The sequence below is a fragment of the Onychomys torridus genome, chromosome X (assembly GCF_903995425.1).
Source record: "Onychomys torridus chromosome X, mOncTor1.1, whole genome shotgun sequence".
Lineage (NCBI taxonomy): Eukaryota > Metazoa > Chordata > Mammalia > Rodentia > Cricetidae > Onychomys > Onychomys torridus.
Window position 1 is genome coordinate 17,043,781 of NC_050466.1, and position 23,926 is coordinate 17,067,706.

Consider the following 23,926-nt stretch of genomic DNA (forward strand, 5'->3'; position numbering starts at 1 on the left):
TAAACTGGTTAAGATGGTACACATCTATACTTTAGTATATGGGAGGTAGAGACAGGAGGATCAGAAGTTTAATTTCAAGCCCACCTTCAGCTACAAAGAGCATAGGAGGCCAGCCTGAGCTACAAGGAACCCTGTCTCAAAAAACAAAACGAGTCGGGTGGCAGTGGCGCACACCTTTAATCTCAGCACTCAAAAAACCAAAACCCAAAACAAAACAAAAAGTACCTAGGAAATACCAGTAGGAAGGGAAAAAGAAAAAAAAAAAGAAAGAATTGATGCTTAAGAGGGAATAGCTGCTATTTGCAGGGAAAGGGATGAGTACCTTTTTTTTAACTGTAAAAGTGAGTTTCAGTTATATATTTAAGTGGAATTTACATGCAGAAAATAATTCAATAAATAAATATTATTATATTTATATACCAGCAAATATCTTTAAAAGAGATATATAATTGAAGTTTCAAAAGTTTGTATTTACATGGTAGAGGATAAGAGAAGAGGGAGTGCACATCATGAGAGTATATGATAGGTAGACATGACAGTGTTGTAAAGAAGTCTACTGTCTTCCAAGAAGGAACAAAAATATTTTAAAATAAAAGATACCGCCTATAAAATAAAATTCTAAATGCCAAGCATTTAAAAAGGCAAATGTGACATCAAAGTTCTAGAAACTTTTCTTTTTTATTGAAAATAAATTTTTTCGTACAATGTATTCTGATCACAGTTTCCCCACCCCAATTCCTCCCAGATGCTCCCCACTTCCCCACCCACCCAAATCCATACTCTTTCTTTCCTCTTTTTTTAGAATACAAACTAATATTATTAATAACAAAATGAGATGAAATAAAAACAAACCAACCAGAATAAGATCAAAAAAAAAAAAAAAAAAAACCAAAAAGCTCCAAAGAAAAAGCACAAGAAACATACAGATGCCAACACACACAGAAAACCCATAAAAACAAATTTTGAACCTGTAATATATGAACAAAATATCTGTAAGGTTAAAAAAAATTCAAAAATACCATCGAGGTTGTTTTGTGTTGGCTATGTACTGCTGAGCATGAGGCCTGCCCTAAGTGTAGTTTGAATATCCAGGGAGAGACTGTTGGAGAAAACAATTTTTCCTTTTTGGAGCAGTTATCAGTTGGAGGTAGCTTCTGGAGTCTTGTGTCTACTTCCTCTCTCGGCACTGGGGCCCCATCTGACTTAGATCTGTGCAGGCCCTATGCATGGTGGCACAGTCTCTGTGAGCTCATATGAACATCAGCCCTCCAGTGCATAGAAGGACTTGTTCTCCTGGTGTCCTCCATCCCCTCTGGCTCTTACACTCTTTCTGCTTCCTCTTCCAGACTTCCCTGAGCCCTGAGGGGAGGGATTTGATGGAGAAATCCCATTTAGGATGGAGTGTTCCAAGCTTTCTCACTCTGCACATTGTCTAGTTGTGGGTCTCTTCTGCATTTGTTCCTGAAGAAGGAAGCTTCTCTGATGATGGTTGACAAAATACTGATCTATGAATACAGCAGAATATCACTGGGAGTCCTTTGATTGCTACGTTTCTCTACCAGAACTGTAGTATTTGGTTATCCCTTAGGTCCATGGCCTATCTAGTCTCAGGTTCTTGGTCACCCAGGCAGTGCTGGACATGGGTTCCATCATGAAATGGGCCTTAATTCTAATCAACTTTTGTGCGCCAACCAGCGCATCTTATAGACAGATCACCGTTGTAGATGACAAGGTTTGAAGCTTGGTTGGTGTTTATCTTTCTCCTCTCATAGTGCAAAGAGTGCCATCCAGTGTCCTATGAACATGAGTCAGTAGGAATGGAGGCTCTAGAGAGGCACCAGCTTGACTTCTCTCTTTTCAGTGAATTATGTGCTGTCTTCAGCAATAGGCCCTTACCATCAGTTTGTGAACAGCAAATGATAGCCTTGGCAATAGCCTGGGTTGTTTGGGGGTTCCCATGGGGCCTCTTTGGCCAACAACTTGAGTAGATGTAACCCATTCCCAGAACTGGAGGTTTCATTTGGTGGCAAGAGATGTCTATCTGGGGCTTTCTCTCCCCCATTATTCAAAGATTCCATGTACATTACATTTACTTATGTATATAATTTAGGAAGCTTCTACTGTATGTATTAGGATTCAATATAACCCTCAAATAGCCCTTAGTTTTAGCTGTCCCTCACCATATTTCCCCCTTAACCTACCCTTTCCTCCCCCTCCTGTTTGATCCTCCTATTCCAGTAAACCCCCCATCCATCCATAAATCCATAATTATTCTTTGTAAGGTGACCCAATCCTACCCCAAGACCCTTACTCTATACCTAATCTCTGTAGTTATGTGGATCGTAGCTTGCTTATCACAGACTTAACAGCTAACATAACATACAAGGGAACAGATGTCACATTTGTCTTTTGGGGTCTGGATTACCCATGAGTGCTATTTTATAAGAAACTAGAACTTGAGGTGAAAGGTTATCAAAATGGAAATAATCAGACTGCTTGAAATGCAGAATTGAATGTAAAGAAACATCAGGTTGGAAATAAACATCTGGAAGCTATATACAGACAGAACATGGACAAGAGTTCACAAAGGCCAGGGAAAACTGGCACACGCCTTTAATCCCAGCACTCGGGAGGCAGAGCCAGGCAGATCTCTGTAAATTTGAGGCCAGCCTGGGCTACCAAGTGAGTTCCAGGAAAGGCGCAAAGCTACACAGAGAAACCCTGTCTCTAAAAAACCAAAAAAAAAAAGAGTTCACAAAGGCTAGAAATATGAACAAAAGAAAGAAACACACAGAAGCAGAAATTGAAGTAGTATAGTATCCCATAAAATTATATTTTATAGCAGTTGCCATGAGCCAAGCATGGCAGCAAATACTGTAATCCCAATTTTTAGAAGGCAGAGGCAGAAAGGATCTCAAATTCTAGGCTAACCTGAGCAGCATAAGGAGATGCTGCCCCCAAAGAAATTGGCTTGTCAGCTTTACTATAATCATCTGTATATTCTCTATGATTTAGGACATATGCAATCATGGTACAGAAACACAGTTTTACTTTTGTCAGTCTCTATGCCTCTTTTCTTTTGATTGCCTTATTTCACCAGCTCGGACCTCTAGGGTGGTACTGAACAGAAATGGTGAGTGACAATCCTTGTATTGTCCCCAGGTTTACAATTACACTCTTTGGCCTTAAGTGTGTAGTCGATGTTCTTTGAGATCAAGGAAGGTCCCTTGTATTCATTTTCACCCAGAATTCTTTTTTACTATCATGAACAGATACTGATATTTTAAGAAAATATTAATAAAATTTTAAAGATTTATTGTTAATAATTTTTGAGATTATAATCTATATAACTTCCCCTGTTGTTGTTTTTTTTTACTCTTTTTTGGGGGGAGCTGCCACTCAGCTCTCAAATAAATCACACATAGACGTATTCTCAATTATAAATGCCTGGCCTTAGCTTGGCTTATTTCTTGCCAGCTTTCCTCAACTTAAATTATCCTATCTACCTTTTGCCCCTGTACTTTTCCCATTCTCTTACTTCTGTAAATCTTACTCTTACTCTGTGGCTTGCTGTATAGCTGGGTGGCTGGCCCCTGGAGTCCCCCTTCTCTGGTTCCTAGATCTCCTTTTCCTAGATTTCTCCTTCAATATATTCTCTGCCAGCCCCTCCTATCCTTTCTCCTATCTTGCTATTGGCCATTTAGTTCTTTATTAGACCAATCAGGTGTTTTATACAAGCAAAGTATCACAGCTTCACAGAGTTAAAGAAATGCAACATAAACAAAAGTAACACACTTTAAAATAATATTCTACAACATTCCCCCTTTTCTTTCCTCCCTTCAAACTTTCCTGTGCATTCCCCCACTTTTTCAAATTCATGGCCTCATTTTCTTTCATTGTTGTTACATGTGTATGTGTGTGTGTGTGTGTGTGTGTGTGTGTGTGTGTGTTTCTTATATATACAATCTGTTCAAGTTGAATGTTACTTCTGTGTATCTGATTTAAACACCCTTTTCTGCACTTATGTCTTTTATTAGGCTTATATAGTGGTATATTCCTTGAGCTTTTTTTTAAAAAAAAATTACTAAACAACTTTGAATTCCTGAAATAAACACCATTAGTTTTTAACTGACTTTTTAGTATTTTGAGACAGGATCTCACTATGTATCCCTGGCTGGCCTGAAAGTTGCCATACAGACCAGGCTGGCCTGGAACTCACAGAGATCAATCTGTTTCTGCCTCCTGAGAACTAGTATTAGAGATATGTGCCACCATGCCTAGCTTGCTGAAATTCTTAATATAGCCAGTGAATGTTAATATGCTGATTCTTTATTCAAGTATTCACATTGATTAGGAGTTACAAAAGAAGGCAGTCTAGATAAATAAGGTTGTTCCCACCCTTAAAGAATCACAGCTTATTTGGAATGTCAGCTACCTAGACAGTGTGCAAATATTGTAGAACTATAAATATTTACCCCATTGATTCATAGAATGGAAAACAAAGTATTTGTACCTTGCCTTCCTGATCCGGACCAGGAAAAACATCTAGAAGGGTAGTACCTAAGCTATTCTAAAGAGATGATTGAAGGGCAGAGGATATTTCAGGAGAATTACTAGTAAGCTTTTCTCTGTTGTTGGAGCACTTGGCTTGTTGAATGAAGAGATCATAGAAGCATTAACCATATCATTGCAATCCTTGTGTGCCACATGAAGGAGCTTGCCCCTTGTTCTGTGAGTGATGGCATGTTTTTAGATTTTCAATGACATAATCAGAACCCTGTGGTCTATCTGTAGAGGATATATTGGGAAGTGCCAAGGCTGGAGTCAGGAAGATCAGTTAGAAAAAAAAAGTACTGAAGTCTTGAGTCTTAGCAATAAACGGAGAAATGGGGGAAATGGGTCATATTGAGAAGTTCCTAGGAAGTTAAAGTGACAGGGCTTGGTAATAAGCTCAGAGGATGAGTGAAGGAAGAGATTGTCTTAGCTCTCTAGATAGTTAGAATGGTTCGCCATTGATTTGTCTAAAGCTATTTAAGACCCACTTGCTATAACCTAACACCATAGACCAGCAGAAATGAATTGCTCAGACTTCTAGAAGTTGGGAAGTCCAAAATCAAAGCACTAGTGGGTAATGTATAATGTATCCAGGGAGGGCAAAGTTCCCGGTTCGTAGATGACCTCTGCTTGCCGTGCCCATTCATGGTAGAAGGGATGACCTAGGCCTCTGGGATTTCTTTTGAAAGGGTGCTTAAAATCTTACTCATGGTTGCTCTACCTTATGACATCATCACCCCCAACTGCCTCACCTTCTGATACCATCATCTGGAGGGTTAGAATTTTCCCATGTGAATCTGAGGGAAGCAAATATTAAGAGCATATCACTGGGGCTGCCATATCAAAGTAGCTCAAAGTAGGTAGCTTCAAACACAAAACTCACCATTCTGGAATCCAGAAATCTGAAACTGAGGTTTCATCAGGCAGAAGCCTTCCTTGCCTTCTGCTGAGAGCAGTTGGTCCTTAGCATTCCTTGGCTTACAGCTACATGGATTCTGTCCCTGTCTCTGTAGTCACATTGTATTTTCCCTGGACACCTGCGGTTTATTTTAAGGATGCTGGTCATATTGTCTTGAAGGTTCACCTTGTATCAGTATATTTATCTTAATTGATTGTGTCTATAACAACCTTTTCTCAAATCCGAACTTCAGCTTTCCATTTGGGGAATACAATTCAACACATACCAGGATAAAGTTAAAACTGCACCTAATTTCCACCTAAGTAATTATAGATTATTGCCACCTGCTAAATAGGAATGGGAACTAGAAGATGAGTTCAATTGTCTAAGAAACAAACAGGCCATTTTGGCAATCAGTTCCCTACATCTGAAGGAAACACAAGTTACTAAAACTTGTAGTCAACAGCACAACAGTTGGCCTCATCTTTTTATTGTTGAGAACATGAGATGATGCTTCACAAAACTGTCTCAAGCAGCTGTTACGATTCTGGAAGGTGAGAAAGCTCTATCATAGGATATTATTCTATCCCTAATGTTGAAATCATAGGAAAGAAGAGTTCTTTCCCTGGATTGTATCAGTTTAAAGAAGACCTAAATCACTAATGCAATAGCTTGAAAAGCTGTCTCATTCTCTTAAGACTAATATTCTATGCAAGTATTGTTTCAATATGAAAGAATAGCAATGGACATGTACAAGCTTAGTGAAATTTGTCTTGTTAGGTATTTATATATTCTCTAGTTACTTAGTTTTATGAAAACATGATGTATATGTGTATACATATACATATATATATATATATATATGATTCATTATGATGTTTCTGTGTATGCATACAGCATTCGTTGATATCCACCCACACCCTTCTTCCACCCTCACCACCCACCCTGTCTCACGCTGGCATGATTTCCATCCCCTAGTAAATCATTCTTTGACTTTCGGGTCAACATAGTCCATAATTTGGAACAACCAAAAGATTTAATTCAACACGATATTATCTGCAAGTAAATGCTCCATTTTCACATAAACAAAACAAATATAATTACTCTTGACATTGGTTTCATATTTCAGAAATATTTTTCTAATTTTCCTGTACTAGTAACATTTGATTTAGAAAATACTGTCATGCAGCAGTCTATGCTGGCACATACCTGTAATCCAAGCATTCAATGAGGATGAGGTGGAAAGCTCACCAGTTGGAGGATAGACAGCCTGGGCTTCATGGCTAGGTCCTGTTTCAAAAGAAAGAAGTAGAGAGGGGAAGATGTGCTCATACAAATATACCTCTATGCAGCCAGGCAGTGATGGTGCACACCTTGAATCCCTGCACTTGGGAGGCAGAGCCAGGTGGATCTCTGTGAATTTGAGGCCAGCCTGGGCAACAGAGTGAGATCCAGGACAGACATAGCTACACAGAGAAACCCTGTCTCAAAATGTATGTATGTATGTATGTATGTATGTATGTATGTATGTATGTATGTATGTATGTATGTATGTATGTACCTCTGTGCATTTGCTTGAACCTAGCCCATTTTGTTTGTTCCAAGTTAAAATGGTTTGAAATTGATTTATCTAAAGCTAGTTTAATATCCAATTGAATATTTCTCTTAATGCAGGAGGTTTTGCTAGAATTACTAGAACAGTGTGTGGACGGCTTGTGGAAGGCAGAGCGTTATGAAGTCATTTCTGAGATATCCAAGTTGATCATTCCAATTTATGAGAAACGCCGTGAGTTTGAGGTAGGCGATGGACACATTGGTATCATTACCTTCCATACTTCGTTACAGTCTTGATAAAACACTAACATAATGTTCCTACCTTTTCACTCTGATGTCTTCTGAAGAAAATAGGTGGTTCATTGTATTGTGACATTGGAATTTTATCATAGAATAAATACCCTTTTTGTTTGTGGTGCCAGGGATGAACCCCAGGACTTTGGGCATCCTCGGCTCATGCTCTATCTGCAAGATATCCCCTAGTCCAAATGTTAAGTTTCTTCCCTGAATTGTAAAAACTACCAAACCTCCATGGGATCCAATGCCCTTTTTTGATCTTTGTGGTATACAGGCATACATGCAGGCAAAACATATACATAGAAATTAAATAAAACAAGAATATAATAATCTATAAATAACTAGGTAAAACTCCCATATGCACATACTATAAAATGTTTTGCACTTCTGGGGATTGAACCCTGACCATCACACATGCTAGGCAATTTCTCTACCACTCAGCTGCAGCCTGATCCCCTTTATTGCAACTTTTGAGATGCGGCCTTGCTAATAACCCAGGATAGCCGGGTAATGAAGTAAGTACCAGGCCTATATAGCAAGACTCTGTCTCAAAAATAAAATAAAATAAACAAGCAAAAGAAGTCTACTTGAAAAGAAAAACCTAAACATTGGTGGTTTTTCACTCTTGCACGTTGATCTTGATGACTGACAAAACCACAAATGTATATTCTCATTTTTCAGAAACTGACTCAAGTCTATAGAACTCTTCATGGTGCTTACACAAAAATTTTGGAAGTTATGCACACCAAAAAACGACTTCTAGGTACTTTCTTCAGAGTTGCCTTTTACGGCCAGGTAAGTGTGCTTTAGTAAAGTTGGTTCATCAAGCTGTTTGGCTTTTTAAATGTTCTCCTTTGACTTATTAGATGGCCTTTGGACAGTTGTTGCTTTTGGAATTCTGTCTCACTTTTTGCACAGCAGAAAGCTCCTTTTGTAATGTTCTCATTCACAATGTTCTCCTGTCTAATTAGGACAGGGATGCAAGGTGTGGATTTCTTCCTCAGTTTAGTTTTCTGTTCAGCTTCTGAAATATACATTAAGTATCTAGTTGTTAAAGCTTTGTAATACAAGACAGACTAAAGACACATGGCAGGGGGCTGGAGAGATGGCTCAGTGTTTTAGAACACTGGCTGCTCTTCCAGGGGACCTTGGTTCAATTCCCAGCACCCACATGGCAGCTCACCAGTGTCTGTAATTGTAACTCCAGGAGATCTGACACCTTCACACAGATACACATGCAGGCAAAAACACCAATGCACCTAAAATAAAAGAATAAAATAAATAGTTAAAAAATTTAAAAGGCAAAAAAAATCTGTTAAAAAAAGAACACATGGAAGAAAGACATTAATATGGAAACCATTCTTATTAATAAAATCCCAGAAAATAAAAAAATCCATGTTAGTTTACTCCTCCTACCAATAATATGTTCATATATTTTTTTTAATTTGAGTATACACAGAAGAATGAAAATCTAACATGGGACTACTAAATAAAAATAAAAAATAAAAAAACATTCCTCTTCCAGACAATATGTTTGTATACTTGTACATTTGACAAGTCTCACTTATTAGAAGTTAGAAGATTGAATATATGCATGTGGCTTTTAATATATTATTAATATACCAAAATTAAAATATTAATATTGTCTTAGAGTTTCTATTGCTATAATAAAACACCAGGACCAAAAGCAACTTGTGGAGGAAAGGGTTTATTTCAGCTTACAACTCTGACCACATTCCATTACTAAGGAAAGTCAGAGCAGGAACTCAAGGCAGGAACCCGGAGGCAGGAACTGATGCAGAGGCCATGGAGGAATGCTGCTTACTACTGGCTTGCTCCCCATACCTTGCTCAGCCTGCTTTCTTATAGACCCCAGAACCACCTGTCCAGGGTTGGTACCCCTTCACAGTGAGTTGGACCCTCACACATCAAACATTAATAAGAAAATGCCCCACAGGACTATCTGATGAGGCATTTTCTCTATTGAGGTTCCAACTTCCCAAATTATTCTAGCTATGTCAAGGTGACATAGAACAGCCAGCATAAATATGTTAAAACTAATATTAATAAATATTATTTTAAGTGTGTTCAAATATATTGTCACTAGTTATGCAGATTTTCCTGGAATGCATTTTTCATATACTGTTTGTAAACTATTCTTTGTTTACTTTTATAATAGTCTTTTTTTGAAGAAGAAGATGGAAAAGAGTACATCTATAAAGAACCCAAGCTCACAGGCCTTTCAGAGATTTCCTTGAGGCTTGTGAAACTGTATGGTGAAAAATTTGGCACTGAAAATGTCAAAATAATTCAGGATTCAGACAAGGTAACCTGTGTCATGCATTTGGAAATCACTGTTCATTTGTTCCAGGCTCTGTACATTGCTTCTGATATGTGGGATAGAAGCATAGAAGTAGAGCCTGTTAGATAATGACAGAAAGAACGGAGGCTTTGAAGTCAGGGAGGCCAACACTCAATCTTCGTTCTCTGCTGTGTGACTATAGGAAAATCACTTACCTGCTCTGTGCTTGACTTTTCTCATTGGTAGCATGAAGACAATAGTGCCTTCCTCATGAGGTTGTTATACACATTAAATGAGTTACTGTGTAGAAAGTGACTATATAATTACATTAAGAGCATTCATTAATAATAATAATAGAAGAGGCTGGGCAGTGGTGGTGCATGCCTTTAATCCCAGCACTTAGGAGTCAGAGACAGGCGGATCTTTGTGAGTTTGAGGCCAGCCTGGGCTACAGAGCGAGATCCAGGACAGGTTCCAAAGCTACACAGAGAAACTTTATCTTGTATGAAATAAATAATAATAATAGAAGAGACGATGATTAATACAGTTTAGCTGTTGAATATTCAGTTCTACAGCATAATTCTTTTTTCTTTTATTCTTCTCTCATACATTACATCCCAACCACAGTTTCCCCTCCCTCCACCCTTCCCAGTCCTCCCCCCACCGCCTCTCTCCCCCAGATCCACTCCTCCCCATTTCCCTTCAAACAAAAGAGCAGTCCTCCCAGAGATACCAACCAAACGCAACATAGCATGTTACAATAAGACTGTACACAAACCTTCATACCAAGTACAGCATGATTCTTAGTTGACTAGTGTATGAGTAAAATCATCCAGAGGCACAGTGGCTGTTATGTTAAAAATAACCCTAATTCAACGAGAGTGAGCATACTTACATTTTATTATTGTTATTATTTTACATATGGACATATGTGATTATATGCACATGTGAACACATGCATGTGGAAGGTAGAAGTCAGTGTCTTCTTCAGTCACTATCCACCTGAACCTGGAGCTCTCCAAATTAGCTAGCCTGGCTGGCCAACAAACCTAGGGATTCTGCTGTCTCTACATCCCTGGGACAAGGAATACAGTGCATCTGTACTGCACAGGTTTTTTTTTTGTTTGTTTTGTTTTGTTTGGTCATTTCGTTTTGTTGTGAGACAAGCTCTTGCCTTGTAGCTCAGGCTGGTCTGGAATTCCCTATGTAACCCAGTGTTGTATGTCGCTATTCACAGGGAGACATGGCATACACCTTCGCATCCCAGACAGAAAACCAATGACGGGCCCAAGTAAGGATGTCACCAAAGTTCAGTTTGTTAAACCAGCGAGTTTTTTATTAGGGTTATTTATAGGAATATAGGTAAGACGTTAGTTACTGGACTAGAAATGACTGGAAGACAGATGTATCACCAAAAGGCTACCCTAAATGACAGTTCACAAAGGAGTCATCTCCACAGACTAGAAAGTGTCTCATATGGGCTGAGCCACTTCCCAGTAGTTGATTGTCTGTGAATGTCTCTCAGCAGCCCTTACATATGCTTGGCAAAGGACCTAGTGAATATGGCCAGTTTCAGGGACCCCATGAGGCTTTTGAGTTTTTTCTTCCTTAACTAAGCTTTCCTGCAAGGTGGAATCTTTTCTGTCCAAGAACATTGTGTCTCTTGAGGAATGGAAGGTTTCACCTCCTTTAGGATAGCCTGTATCTTAGGGACCAAGGTGGAGGAGTTCACCCTTTAGGAAGTTGTTGCACTCATGCTGGCCAAGCACTTTTTTTTTTTTAAACAGGATCTGACCTAGGCAGGCCTAAACTGCCGGACCTGCCTCTACCTTGTGAGTGCTGAAACTATAAGCATACATTACTATTCCCCCAAAATGGTTTCCTTCTGGCTGTCCCTAACTAACAGCATAACAAGCAACGGCCTAGCATTATATTGGTTTGCTGTCATTAGTCATCCTGAGATGGTTTTAAAAGCTTCGGAAGGGTAATTCATAGGATCTAGGCAACTGCTTTGCCACTTTATATAAAGAATTCAATTTTTAATGTTTGAAAGTAAAATTAAAAGCATTCTTTTTTGTGTATGGTTTTTGGGGGGTGGAGGAGGAGGGGCAGATTATGAGCCTGAGCTACCATGTCCAACCAAACCAAAAACAAGTCACTGTTTGTGCTTGCCAAAGAACAAAATCTGCTTGGAGGCACAGGCAGTTTGAATTGAAGTTTAGCAACGTCTTCCAATATCTTAAATGTATGTGTCCTTTGGCCCAAAAGTGTCATTTAAAGTTTTCTATTAATGTGCATTTATTTTGTAATGTTATTTGTCTAAAGAAGTTTCATGCTATAAAAACCTGGGAAGAGCCTGAGAATACTACTATTAATGTATAATAATGCAATGTATAATGTATAGTTGCCTAGGAACGAAAAGAGTGATTTATTTTTATTGTGGTTTATTTTTATTGTGGTTTTTTTCTTGGGGGGAGAGGGGTTGAGACAGAGGCTAGGAACTCCCTGTGTAGACTAGGTCAGCTTCAAGTGCTTTCAGCTTCACAAGTGCTAGTAGTATAGGTGTTAATAGCCACCATGTCTGGCAGCATGAAGGATTTATCTTATCAGTATGACGATATCCAAGTGTGTCATTAGAGAATAAAATGCAAGATGCAGAACAGTAGGGATAGTAAGTACATTGGTGTCAAAACTGGAAATCCACATAAAGTTATCTCTACAAGTTTAGGAAGTAACTAGAGTCAAAGATACAAAAAACAAGTGTTGTTCATGATTATCCCTGAGAAATGGGCCTAGAGACTTGGCTAGGAAGGATTTTCCTTGTTGTTATTCGTATGTACACTGTGTAGTACTAGTACTACTTGACCTTTGATTTCCTATTTATGTTTCCTCTTAGCTAAATAATTACTTTGACTGAGGTTTTTCTAGAAAATTCCAGCTTTTAAATGTGAGAGAATTGTTTCTGAGTCTTTTGGCTAAGATAAGTGTAACAGGAAAGGTTAATGTTTCCAGAGAGGGCCAAGTAAATAAAAGGAGTTTAAAAGTTAACCAGAGTTAAGACATTCCTGCCCCTGCATATGTGGAGAGAGAAAAGATACAAAGACTGCTCGCAGGGAGAGTTTTGTTGGTTTTGTTTTTTTTTCTCACTAAACACAGACAGACATGACTGCTAAATGATAGTAAGCAAGTTGCCAGCACCCAGGACACAAGGCAGATTTTGTCAGGAAAACACGGAAAGCCGATCCGGAGTTTTGTCTGGAGTTCAGGAGAAATGCTATTGGTTGAGAATGCACAGGTGGATGAACCTTCAGCAAGGACAGCAGCAGCAATATTTGGCATGGAGTTTAGATGCCTCATGAAATGGCCAGCAACTATACTAGACTTTTATATTTTGTTGTTGTTACTGGTAATTGAACCAAGCACCTTATACATGCTAGGCAAACATTCTAGCAGCTGAATTGTAGCCCCAACCCTACAACTAAACTTTTGTGTCTTCCATATAGAATCCCTGTTTTTTTCTTGTGATCCCTTTCCTCTGCTGGCTAGGATTTAACTAATGTAGGCAAGAATACTACTCTTGAAGGCGGCTGAAGAGGTGTCTCAGTGGTTAAGTGTCCCTGCTTCTCTTGTAGAGGACCCAGCTTGATTCCCAGCACCCACATGATGACTCACAACCATCTTTAACTCGAGTTCCAGTGATTTTGATGTTTACTTCTGGTCTTGGCGAGCACCTCATGCACATGGTGCACATACATACATGTAGGCAAACTCTTATACACATAAAATAAAAATATAAAAATAATAAATCTCTTTAAAAAATCTATTCATGATATCAAACACTGCTTGTGGCTATCCAGATTGGTAGGCATAATTGGGTAATTTATTAAAATCCTTAAATCTATATAAATCTTTGAACTGAACATTTTTTTCTAAGAAAAATGTATCCTAAGGCAAACAGTCAGAACAAAAAAGCACACTTACAAATTCAAGGATGTTCACCCAAGTATGACTTTCAATAGCAAGCAAAGTGTTAGAAAATTTCCCGTGTGTCTGTTTGTAAGGGAATGATCCAGTAACTTATGTGTATTCATTCAGCCATTAAAAGTCATATCAAGCCACGTGTGGTGGTTCACACCTATAATTCTAACACTAGAGAGGCCAAAGTCGGAGGACAACTGCAAGTTCAAAGCCACTGTGGATTTTCTAATGAATCCCAGGCCAGCCTGAGATACAACATGAAACTCTGTTTCAAAAAATATAAGTAAATAGTGTCAATGCTCCAGTATAAACTATAGTACTTATATTATCTTCTTACTGAGGTAGATTTAAATATTGCAGAAATATTTTAATAAGTATTTATGGAATCAGGTCACAAAACTGTTTGGTGTGACCTCAATTTTCATAATATATATGCATAGAAACAAATGGAAAGAAATATTTGAAATGTGGATAATGCTAATTGCTGAGGGTTAAGATTACAGTGGTGTTTTCTGTTCTTCCTATATTTCTGTAATCTCTAGATTTTTTTGTACCTCCCTTATAATCATAAACAAGTTCTCTGAAAAACACAGCTACAATCTCCCCTAGGTAGTTTTCCAGTCAATCAGGAGCATATTGTAATGCCAGTGTTTCTAGTGTGGTCTCAAAGCAGTAAGCTATACTTCCATTTTCTTTCCATTGATTTTGGTTTTAAAAAAAGACAAACAACTTTCTTTATAGGTAAATGCCAAAGAACTTGATCCAAAATTTGCTCATATACAAGTCACTTATGTGAAGCCCTATTTCGATGACAAAGAACTCACAGAAAGAAAGACAGAGTTTGAAAGAAATCATAATATCAACAGATTTGTTTTCGAGGCCCCTTATACCTTATCCGGAAAAAAGCAAGGCTGCATAGAAGAACAGTGTAAACGCCGGACCATCTTGACCAGTGAGTAGGAATCTTTGTGTTACTTTCATATCTGTCTTGGTACTTTCTCGTATACACAAGTACCAGCTGGCCAGCAGGAACACCTAACTGAAATTTTAATCATTTGTTATTTTACAAGTTTATACAAACATGTCCTTGTAATAAACCATCGTTTCTCCATATGTCACTCCTAATTGCTTAAAGGTGTCTCATAAAGATAATTTATCTTTCATCTCGAAGCAGAAGGAACTAGTTGGCACCCTAAGGAATTTTTCTAGAAAAAGTAGAAGGCATAAACAAGGTGATTGTTTATTTTTAACTTCAATTCCACCAAATAAAAGTTTTTCTAAAACTGGTCTTTGCATTTTCATAGCTTCAAACTCATTTCCATATGTGAAAAAGAGGATTCCTATAACCTGTGAACAGCAGGTGAATTTAAAGCCAATTGATGTTGCTACTGATGAAATAAAAGATAAAACTGCAGAGCTGCACAAGCTTTGCTCCTCGGCTGATGTGGACATGATTCAGCTTCAGCTGAAGTTACAGGGCTGTGTCTCTGTGCAGGTACGTTGGTTGCCCAAGAAGCACAAAAATGCTGTTGCTGTTTCTCTCACTTTTGGAAGGGCACAGAGCAAGCTTTAACTACAGTTGTGTGTTATGTTCTAATTGGGTGTGAAAAAAAGGTCTGTATTCTTTTGAACATAAGAAATAAATCACATTCGATTTCTATGAATTGTGTATTATATCAGAAGACTTTAACATAAACCTCTAAGACCAGCCAAGCCCTGTGTTTATATGTCAGAAATCATTAACTAATTTATTGGTGTATCAATTTTACCAGATTAATCCCTTTAGTTAATGATTTTTCACACAAACGTCTCATGAGCATAATAAATAGACCTCTAAGCTATGGGTTTCTTCTGTATTTTACTGTGTATCTGCTATCCCTTCAGCCCTTGGAGGTTTTAATGAAAAGGAAAATGCAAAATCTCATGATTACATGCTGGCCATACTGTTAATTTTTTCTCTTGTGTAATTTAGGTCAACGCTGGTCCATTAGCCTATGCAAGGGCTTTCCTAAGTGAAAGTCAAGCTACCAAGTATCCCCCTAAGAAAGTGAATGAGTTGAAAGACATGTTTAGGTAAGTGTTAGTCTTCAGTTCATACATCTATTCTTTTCTTCCATTTTCTTCAAAAAACAGCAATAAAAATGTTTACCAAGTAAGGGCATTCTCTGCGATCTGCATTTGCACTGATTAATTGACCTCCAAATGGCACTTTAAGTAGTCAGGAGCCATATGATCTGTTTCATGCTCTGAGGTACTAACACTGCTCCTGTGACCCAAGGGATTAAATATGCCAGCTTACTTTATTGCTTTGGATATTTTAAGTGACACAAACACAAGCCTACATTCATTACATGATTTCCTTCTTTGCCCGATTGACCTTGCATTATAGCATTTCAGACCATTTAGGGAAGGAGCGAAGTGGAGCTGGAAAGGTTGCACAGACTTCCCTCTGCTCCCTGTGTTCTCACTTTCACTTGGACTCTGCAGGTCTGGAGAATGCCTTAGCTTGTCTGCAGTCAGGAGCCCTGTAAGTTAAGGCATGTCTGAACGGTCAGGAAACAAACAAGTCTGCTTCGTATGTAAACAGAATTTAATTAAAGAACACGAGGACAAAGCAAGTAAAGTAGACTAAGGAGAAAGATAGTAACCGATACTTTGTTTGTTTGCTCCTGATTTTTGTCATTTACTCTTTCTGTTGGCGAGCCGTCATCTCTTCCAGGTTGCAGAGTAGCCAGTATTTATTAATAGTATATGCCTGGCATGTACAAGACTACTAGTTGCTATGACAGGAATACAAAACATGGGGTACTTTTTCCACTTCTGCATCCACTCTTAATTGCATGCATTAAACACATGAAAAATAAATGAATAAAAATGAATATAAACATAAGAAATAATGGTAGTTCCTCTACTCTGTGTCCCTGTTCCTACCGGCCCAAGTGCTTCACACCTGTAATAAGCAACACTACTGACCAAATAGTAAGCCCCAATGAATTCTTTTTGAATGAGTGACAAGAAATAACTCCATTAAGCTTCCCAGGTATTGATTTTTGTTTTAGATTGAGACAGGGTCTCCCTACATAGCCTAAGCTAGCCCATAGCTGGCTATGTAGACCAGGCTGAGCTCAAATTCACAGAGACCCACCTGCTTCTGCCTCCTGAGTGATGGAATGTAAAGGCATGCATCAGGTTCTGAGCCAGGTTTTAAAACAGATCAGAAAGCAGAGAAGAAAGATCAAAAAGAAAGTTAAAGTGTATTTGAGACTTAAGAAGTGACTGTAAGTAATGGTGAGGAAGGGAAAAATTCCAATCTTTCTTTACGGAAGTCATAGTCAGAGGAAATTGTCAAACTCATGGTTGGTGATACTTTGTAAGAAGAAGTAACAAAACTTTAATCTTTTGTGTTTCCATGTTCATCTGTAGGAAATTCATACAGGCATGTAGCATTGCACTCGAACTAAATGAGCGGCTAATTAAAGAGGATCAAGTCGAGTACCACGAAGGGCTAAAATCCAATTTTAGAGACATGGTAAAGGAATTGTCTGACATTATCCATGAGCAGGCAAGTATTAACATTCTTAAAACTAAGGACAGAATCTGGGGTCCCTAAAGTACTACTTAGCAAAATACATTAGTTTGAAATGTATTACTAAAATTATTTAGTTTATATTAAATTTTTATTACGCTTTAATTTCCTTACCTTGTATGGATGTATGCATGTGTGGATATGGGTAGGTAGGTGTGTGTTGCATATATGTCACAGTGTGCATGTATCATGACACTGGTGCCATGGTATGTATGAAATCAATTCTTTTCTTCCATCATGTTGGTTCCAGATCATTAGGCTTGACTGCAAGCATTTTTACTGGTGAGTCATTTCACTGGCCCATTAGTATATATTTTCAAAATTGCTTATCTCATATCTTCAGCTATTTTAGTCATGTAATATGAATGAAGCAGTTACCTAAAACTATTAGAGACCATTTTATTCTTTGTGCTATGACATTAAAGACAACTAACTAAGCAAGTCCAAATTGATCTTCTGAGAACATTGACAAGAGTCTCTCAAGAAGAATCCCAGGCAAAAAGATTGACTCGGTAACCCAGTTTCTAGATAATGTTCTTATCTTGGCTGTAAGAAGCTAGATAGTGGCCCTGGGAAGATGGCTCAGTTGGTAAAGTGCCTGTCGTATAAGCATGAGGACTGGAGTTCAGATCTCCAGAACCTCCATAAAACCGAGGCATGGCAGTGAACACCTGTAACCCCAGTGCTGGGAGTTCAGTAGAGACGGCAGGATCTGGAGCTCATTGTCAGCTGGTCTAGCCAAGTCTATAAGGCCCAGGTTCAGTAAGAGACTTGTCTCCAAAAGCAAATGTCATCCTTCTGGCTTCCACACATGAGCACACACACATACAATGCATCCACATGAACCTGTGCACACACCCATATAAACAAATACATATATCACACATAAGCAAATACAATAATAAGTTTTTTAAACTAGATACTGTGACATAGGTGACAGGGTGAATCACTGAGTATTAATAACAATTATAACTACCTTAGGGAAACAACCTGAAAAAATAAAAGTCAACACTCGATCCTCACTCATAGCCAAATCCCATCATCATTAAGTACTTACCACTTTTATGTATAATCTGACCCTTATAGAAGTCCTGATTTGTGTTGGTAGACTATTTGTTGAGGCCCTGGAAGTTATGTTTACATTTACTTTGCATATGGATTGCCAGTTGACCAATTAAACATTTTTTTATCATGTTTGTAAAAGTTGTGGCATAATGGTCGGCTTCCTCACTGACAACATTTGCGCTTATCGTAAAGTCTTCTTCATTTCCTCATAAATGAAAACATGGAGCAGACAAATACCTTCTCTCTCAGAGACAAAGTTTCATATAGCCCAGACTGGCCTCAAACTTACATACAACCAAAGCTAGTTTTGAATTCCCGCTCTTCCTCCCTGTCCCTGCCTTCTGAGTGCTGGAATTATAGGCATGATCCCCCTTGCCAGGCTCCAGAGAGTATATTCTGAAAGCTGGTCCTTAAAGTCTAGCAGGGTGATACACATCTGTAATTCCAGTGCTCAGGAAGCTAAAGTATGAGGATAGTGAGTTCAAGGCCAACCTGGACTACATATGGAGTTCTAGGCTAGCTTGGGCTCTAGAAGCAAGACACCATCCCAGGGGAGGAAGAAAACACAGACTAGTCCTGCAAAGGGAGAAGTTTGTCTTAGACCTGGATTTCAGTGATTGAAGGCAGCCACTCCCTGTGGGTGACGCTCACATAGCTTTCCTTATAGCTTGGCCCGGTACATGGTAGAAAGACTTGTCAGACAACACAAACTAGCTGACTTTCCGTTCACCTCCTGGGTCTTTGCATTTCTTTGGTATGCTTTAACTTAAAGAGCTACGAGAAAGCTCATCACTGGATGTGACCATCTGCTCATTATAGAGAACCAGGGTAGGCCAGAATTAAGTGGTTAATGAGGTCAAGTCCAGTCTCCTAAGCGTCCATTCTTCGTAGCTGGAACCTTGGAGGCTTGAGGAGCATTCAATGTTCTTCAGCTTCCTTTTGCCTTACTAGCCTATTTAGGACTGAATGTAAATAGCGAGGCATCTCTTGCTGATGAGCTTTCGGGGACCCCTCCTTCTTCCTTCCCAGAGTAGCCAAGGGAGAAGACTAGGAAGGCAGGGAAGCATTCTGCTTCCGTTACTGGCTGCATCTCACCCTCGCCTGTTAGCACACGGGAGCATAGCTCTCTGCACCATCACTAGCCTCAGGTGCATTTTGTTATTAAATAGTGTTCTTAGAAGCCATCTGCCTGCTGAGTCTCATTCCTCATAATACATGGGAAAACCAGTAACAATGACTCCTTCATGGAAGATAGAAAACAACTGACAGTTACTTCATTTGCACGCAGCTGCATTGCCTTGTCTGCAATTCTAAATTATTCAAATTCAAGGCAAATTATTCAGTTTATTACTGCTGCTATGATCAAGATATTTAGAATGGTCATTTTGTAATTTTTTTCCCCCTTAAAGCATGAATTTTTCAAATCAGCTGGCTATCTCCCACCTACTTATATTAATTAATTACTCCATTAAGCCATTGCTATTTTTCTTATCCGGAGACCATTATTTTAGACTAATGTGAGCTCACATTAGCTAACTAAGAAAACTTTTCATTTTATATGTTCATGTTTATGCAAACCATTAACGTTAGAGTGAATTTTATAAATGAATTGATATCTTTCATTAAATATTAGGTTAAAAGAATTTTTTTCATTCAAATATGTTTAGATTGATAATACTACCACAAAATAAGACATAGTGTAAGTAAGTACACACTAAATAGAACTATTCCATTGAGCCCCATAAATGATTCCTTGAAAAAAGAAATGGCCTGAATATTTCTTGGCTGTTTTCAATGTAATTTGTAAGTTTTTATACTTACATAAAGTTTTGTTTTAAGCTTCTGACCATAAAAATTTAGAAGAATAACTTATTTTTTATTAATTAAATTTTTTCATTTATTTTACATCCTTATTGAAGTTTCCCTTCTCTCCTCTCCTCCCATTCTCTCCCCCGGGCCCCCTCTGTACCACCCTAATCCACCTCTGTTTCTGTTCTCCCATGGGTGCCAACAAAGCATGGCCTATCAAGTTGAGGCCTTGTATTAAGGCTGGGCAAGGAAGGCAACCCAGCATAATTCAAGATTATTAACTGCAGATTTCTTATTTAGGTGGAGTTGGTGGTGGCCACTGTAGCATACAGTAGGTTTTTACACATGGTCTCAATGAACAACCCCATTGGCTTGTCACATCTGACAGACATGAATAGTTGATTAAGCATCCATTAAATCTGTAGTATGCTTTCAATTAGGGTCATGAGTTAAGATTTTTGTAAGATGAAATTCCTGCCAGGTGGTGGTTGCGGCGGCGGCGGCGGCGGCGGCGGCGGCGGCGGCAGCGGTGCACACCTTTAATCCCAGTAGTTGGGAGGCAGAGGCAGGCGGATCTCTGTGAGTTGGAGGCCGGCCTGGGCTACCAAGTGAGTTCCAGGAAAAGGCGCAAAGCTACACAGAGAAACCCTGTCTCAGAAAAAAAAAAGAAAGAAAGAAAGAAAAAGAAAAGAAATTCCTTTATTATAAGATTTAAGCCTTTTACTTATAGCAACACAAATGATAGGACGCATAGGACTAAAGCTTCAAAGCCAACTTACAAACTTCATGTCCTAGTTAGCTTTCTGATGCTGTGAGAAAACATTCTGACCCAAAGCAACATGGGATTTGGCTTCCGCACCCCTCTCATAGTCTGTCATTGAGGGAAGTCAGGACAGGAACCATGTTTACTGGCATGTTCCCCATGCCTTGCTTAGCCTACCTTTTTTTTTTTTTTTTTTTTTTTTTTTTTTTTTGAGACAGGGTTTCTCTGTGTAGCTTTGCACCTTTCCTGGATCTCACTCTGTAGACCAGGCTGGCCTCAAACTCACAGAGATCTGCCTGGCTCTGCCTCTCGAGTGCTGGGATTAAAGGTGTATACCACCGCTGCCCAGCTGTCCTAGTTTCTTAATACAAACTAGTCCTACATGCCAGTCTGATGAGGACATTTTCTCAGTTGAAGTTCTGTCTTCTCAAATGACTCTAGCCTGTGTTCAATTTACAAAAAACAAAAACCCTAACCAGCACATCCACTAGTTTTTTAGATTTTTCTTTTCATTTGTGTGTGTGTGTGCATGTGTCTGCTGTGTGTGTGTGTGTGTGTGTGTGTGTGTGTGTGTGTGTGTGTGCAATGTGGAGGCAAGAAAAGGGAGGATGTGGGATCCTTTGGAGCTGGAGTTGGAGGCAGTTTGAGCCTCCCAATGAGAAGTACTAGGAGCCAAACTCAGATCCTTTGAGAAAGCAGAACTGCTCTTAACCATCTTTCCAACCTCGAAACCCAATATTAAAAAAAAAAAAAACCAAATAAAAAGCTTAGGACCTAAGGTAGGACTCAAAGAGAGGCAATGTAATATGCATACCATTCCTCTCCTCTAATTCATTTAAGCATAAAACCTTTGTTGCTTTGGCTTTTGATCACATTAACAGACTAACTTTTAAAATATGTATACCAATGTGAATCTTTATATACATGGGAAATACAACATTCATATTTTATATTTATTTCATTTTTATGTTGATTGGCTTATATGATCATAGTTTCTTTCAAATAGGCACTTTTGATTTCTATCTTTATTTAGTATTATCCAAGTCTGCAGGAAGGACTCTTTGATTCTGAGAATGACTGTTAGAAAGTGGATAGATGATCCATAAACTCTTATCCAAGGGTAATCCCTACTTGAAGCTTTTGTGATGACATGTTAAAATAGAATTCAAAGGTCAAACCCTGTCTCTTTTAATTGAATTTTGCATTTCCTGACCTTTTGTTTTTCCTAATGAATAACCAAATCTTTTCTGCTTTTTTGATACGCTGCCTTTGTAACTCAGCTGTGAAGACTGAAGCCGGTAATGTTATTCTTTGCTCTTTCTGCTTTCCGTCATTGTAAATAGCCCAGTGTCAGTGATAAATTAAAATATGCCTGTAATTTCATAGTCTTTTTTCAGCAGTAGCAGATTCGGTTGGTGATGATTGTCTGGGTTTTGTTTGTTTGTTTGTTTTTGTTTCAGATATTACAAGAAGACACAATGCATTCTCCCTGGATGAACAACACATTAAATGTATTTTGTGCAATTAGTGGTACATCGAGTGACAGGGGTTATGGTTCCCCAAGATATGCTGAAGTTTGAAGAGATTTGGAAAGAAATGACAATGAGACTGGCTTTTCTCAGGAATATTCAGAGCTGTGCAAATGTTCAAATTGAGAGATTCAATATGTGTGGAGTGTTTCCTCCTGACACCGAAATTGTCATGCTTTCTTTCATACAGGGTGCTTACGTATTTGTAAATATTTAAGCAACTTGAAAGTGCCTGGAAAATTGCACCACTGTGCTTGGTTTGTACTTTTTTAGGTAAATCTATATGCTGAAAAGTAGAGCTCAAAACCATTCATTCATTTTGCTTAATTACTGCTTAATAATAATGAGACTATGTATAATTGTATAATGGAACCCAATAAAAGGTAAAACTTATTTGTAACTTGAAGTGAAGGAAATAATGCTTTGAATTTAGCATCGTTCTTGATAAAAAACTTGAAGTCATTATCATATGACTCCGTGGGGAAGAAAACATTTTTTTAAAACCCACAGGACATGGATAGTTGGGGAGAGAATTTGAACCAGTGCCTGTTAGTAGTTATGGCCAGGGTGAAAAAAGACCCCAAACCATGCTTTAACAGGAAAACTTGGGAAGGAAAGGATATCCTGGAAACCCCAGGCTTGCCTCTTTGATCTGAGGGCACTTGGTGTCAGAGCAGGTCTCTCTATTTCATAGAGCAGGAGGAATTTCTGGGGATGGCCATGAAGCTAAATAAAACTTCCTTGGGAATCTGTAGTCTCTAAATCCTATGCAGCTTCAAAGCTGTTGAGGAATCCCTGGGGGTGGCTTTAGTGGTGACTGTTTTCTCCAGTTGCAAGATTAGCTAGCACTGTGAGAGAACTTGGTAGTTCCATGAGCATGGCTTGGGTCAGTGTAGAAACACAGATTGAACAGTGGCAAGTTTAGAACTACATTTCTATCTACACAGGACTTTCAGATACCTTCAGTAATTCAGGGTAACCCAGGGGTATAAAGAACTTTTTTAGCAGTGGAAAAAGCATAGATAAAATAGCTCATTTCATGCAAGATTTCATAGTAGCACATCACAAATGTCATCATGCCCATATATGGAATTGTTATTGTTACATTATTTATATGATTTGGCTCCCTCTACAAGTAGCATAAACATCTTAAAAAAAAAATAAGATAGAAAGCAGTGTTAGCAACAGCCTTTGAACCATGACCAACACATCATAGAACTCAGGATGAGTCACTAGCTGATGAACTACACAAGTCATCATAATAAGAACTCAGGGTTTTTAGTATAAATACTGGTTTACTTGAGATGAATGACCAGAGTGATCAATTTAACATCTCTCCCTCCCTTCCCCTCCCCCCCCCCCCCACCCACACCCACACCCACATTCCCCCGGTCTCCTCTTCTCCCCGGTATGTGTGTGTCTGTGTCTGTGTCTGTGTGTCTGTGTGTGCCCTGAACCTTGGGCTTTGGTCTGTTGAGCGTGAAGTATACCACCTTAGCATTAAGCCAGACCAGCTCGGTCTCTAACAGCATAAATCTTCAGCTGTGGACAAAGGCAGGCAGATGAAAAGAACAACAGGTCGGGAGTAAGT

General features: G+C 38.7%; 1 protein-coding gene across 3 annotated transcripts in view; it reads left to right on the top strand.

Annotated features, from left to right (window-relative positions):
- Dock11 (dedicator of cytokinesis 11) overlaps nucleotides 1–22,735 on the top strand; it is a 184,956-nt gene extending 162,221 nt beyond the window's left edge. The window contains exons 47-55 of one of the 3 annotated variants that reach the window (XM_036174945.1): nucleotides 7,127–7,249; nucleotides 7,985–8,098; nucleotides 9,483–9,629; nucleotides 14,325–14,535; nucleotides 14,888–15,078; nucleotides 15,556–15,656; nucleotides 17,007–17,145; nucleotides 22,087–22,104; nucleotides 22,267–22,333. In XM_036174945.1, coding sequence (XP_036030838.1) covers nucleotides 7,127–7,249; nucleotides 7,985–8,098; nucleotides 9,483–9,629; nucleotides 14,325–14,535; nucleotides 14,888–15,078; nucleotides 15,556–15,656; nucleotides 17,007–17,145; nucleotides 22,087–22,092 — 1,032 coding nt within the window. In that variant the 3' untranslated portion in view covers nucleotides 22,093–22,104; nucleotides 22,267–22,333. Of the gene's footprint in view, nucleotides 1–7,126; nucleotides 7,250–7,984; nucleotides 8,099–9,482; nucleotides 9,630–14,324; nucleotides 14,536–14,887; nucleotides 15,079–15,555; nucleotides 15,657–17,006; nucleotides 17,146–22,086; nucleotides 22,105–22,266 lie in introns of all 3 variants that reach the window. The other 2 variants (XM_036174944.1, XM_036174943.1) reach the window with 2 other exon arrangements.
- The last annotated feature ends 1,191 nt before the right edge of the window (nucleotides 22,736–23,926 follow it).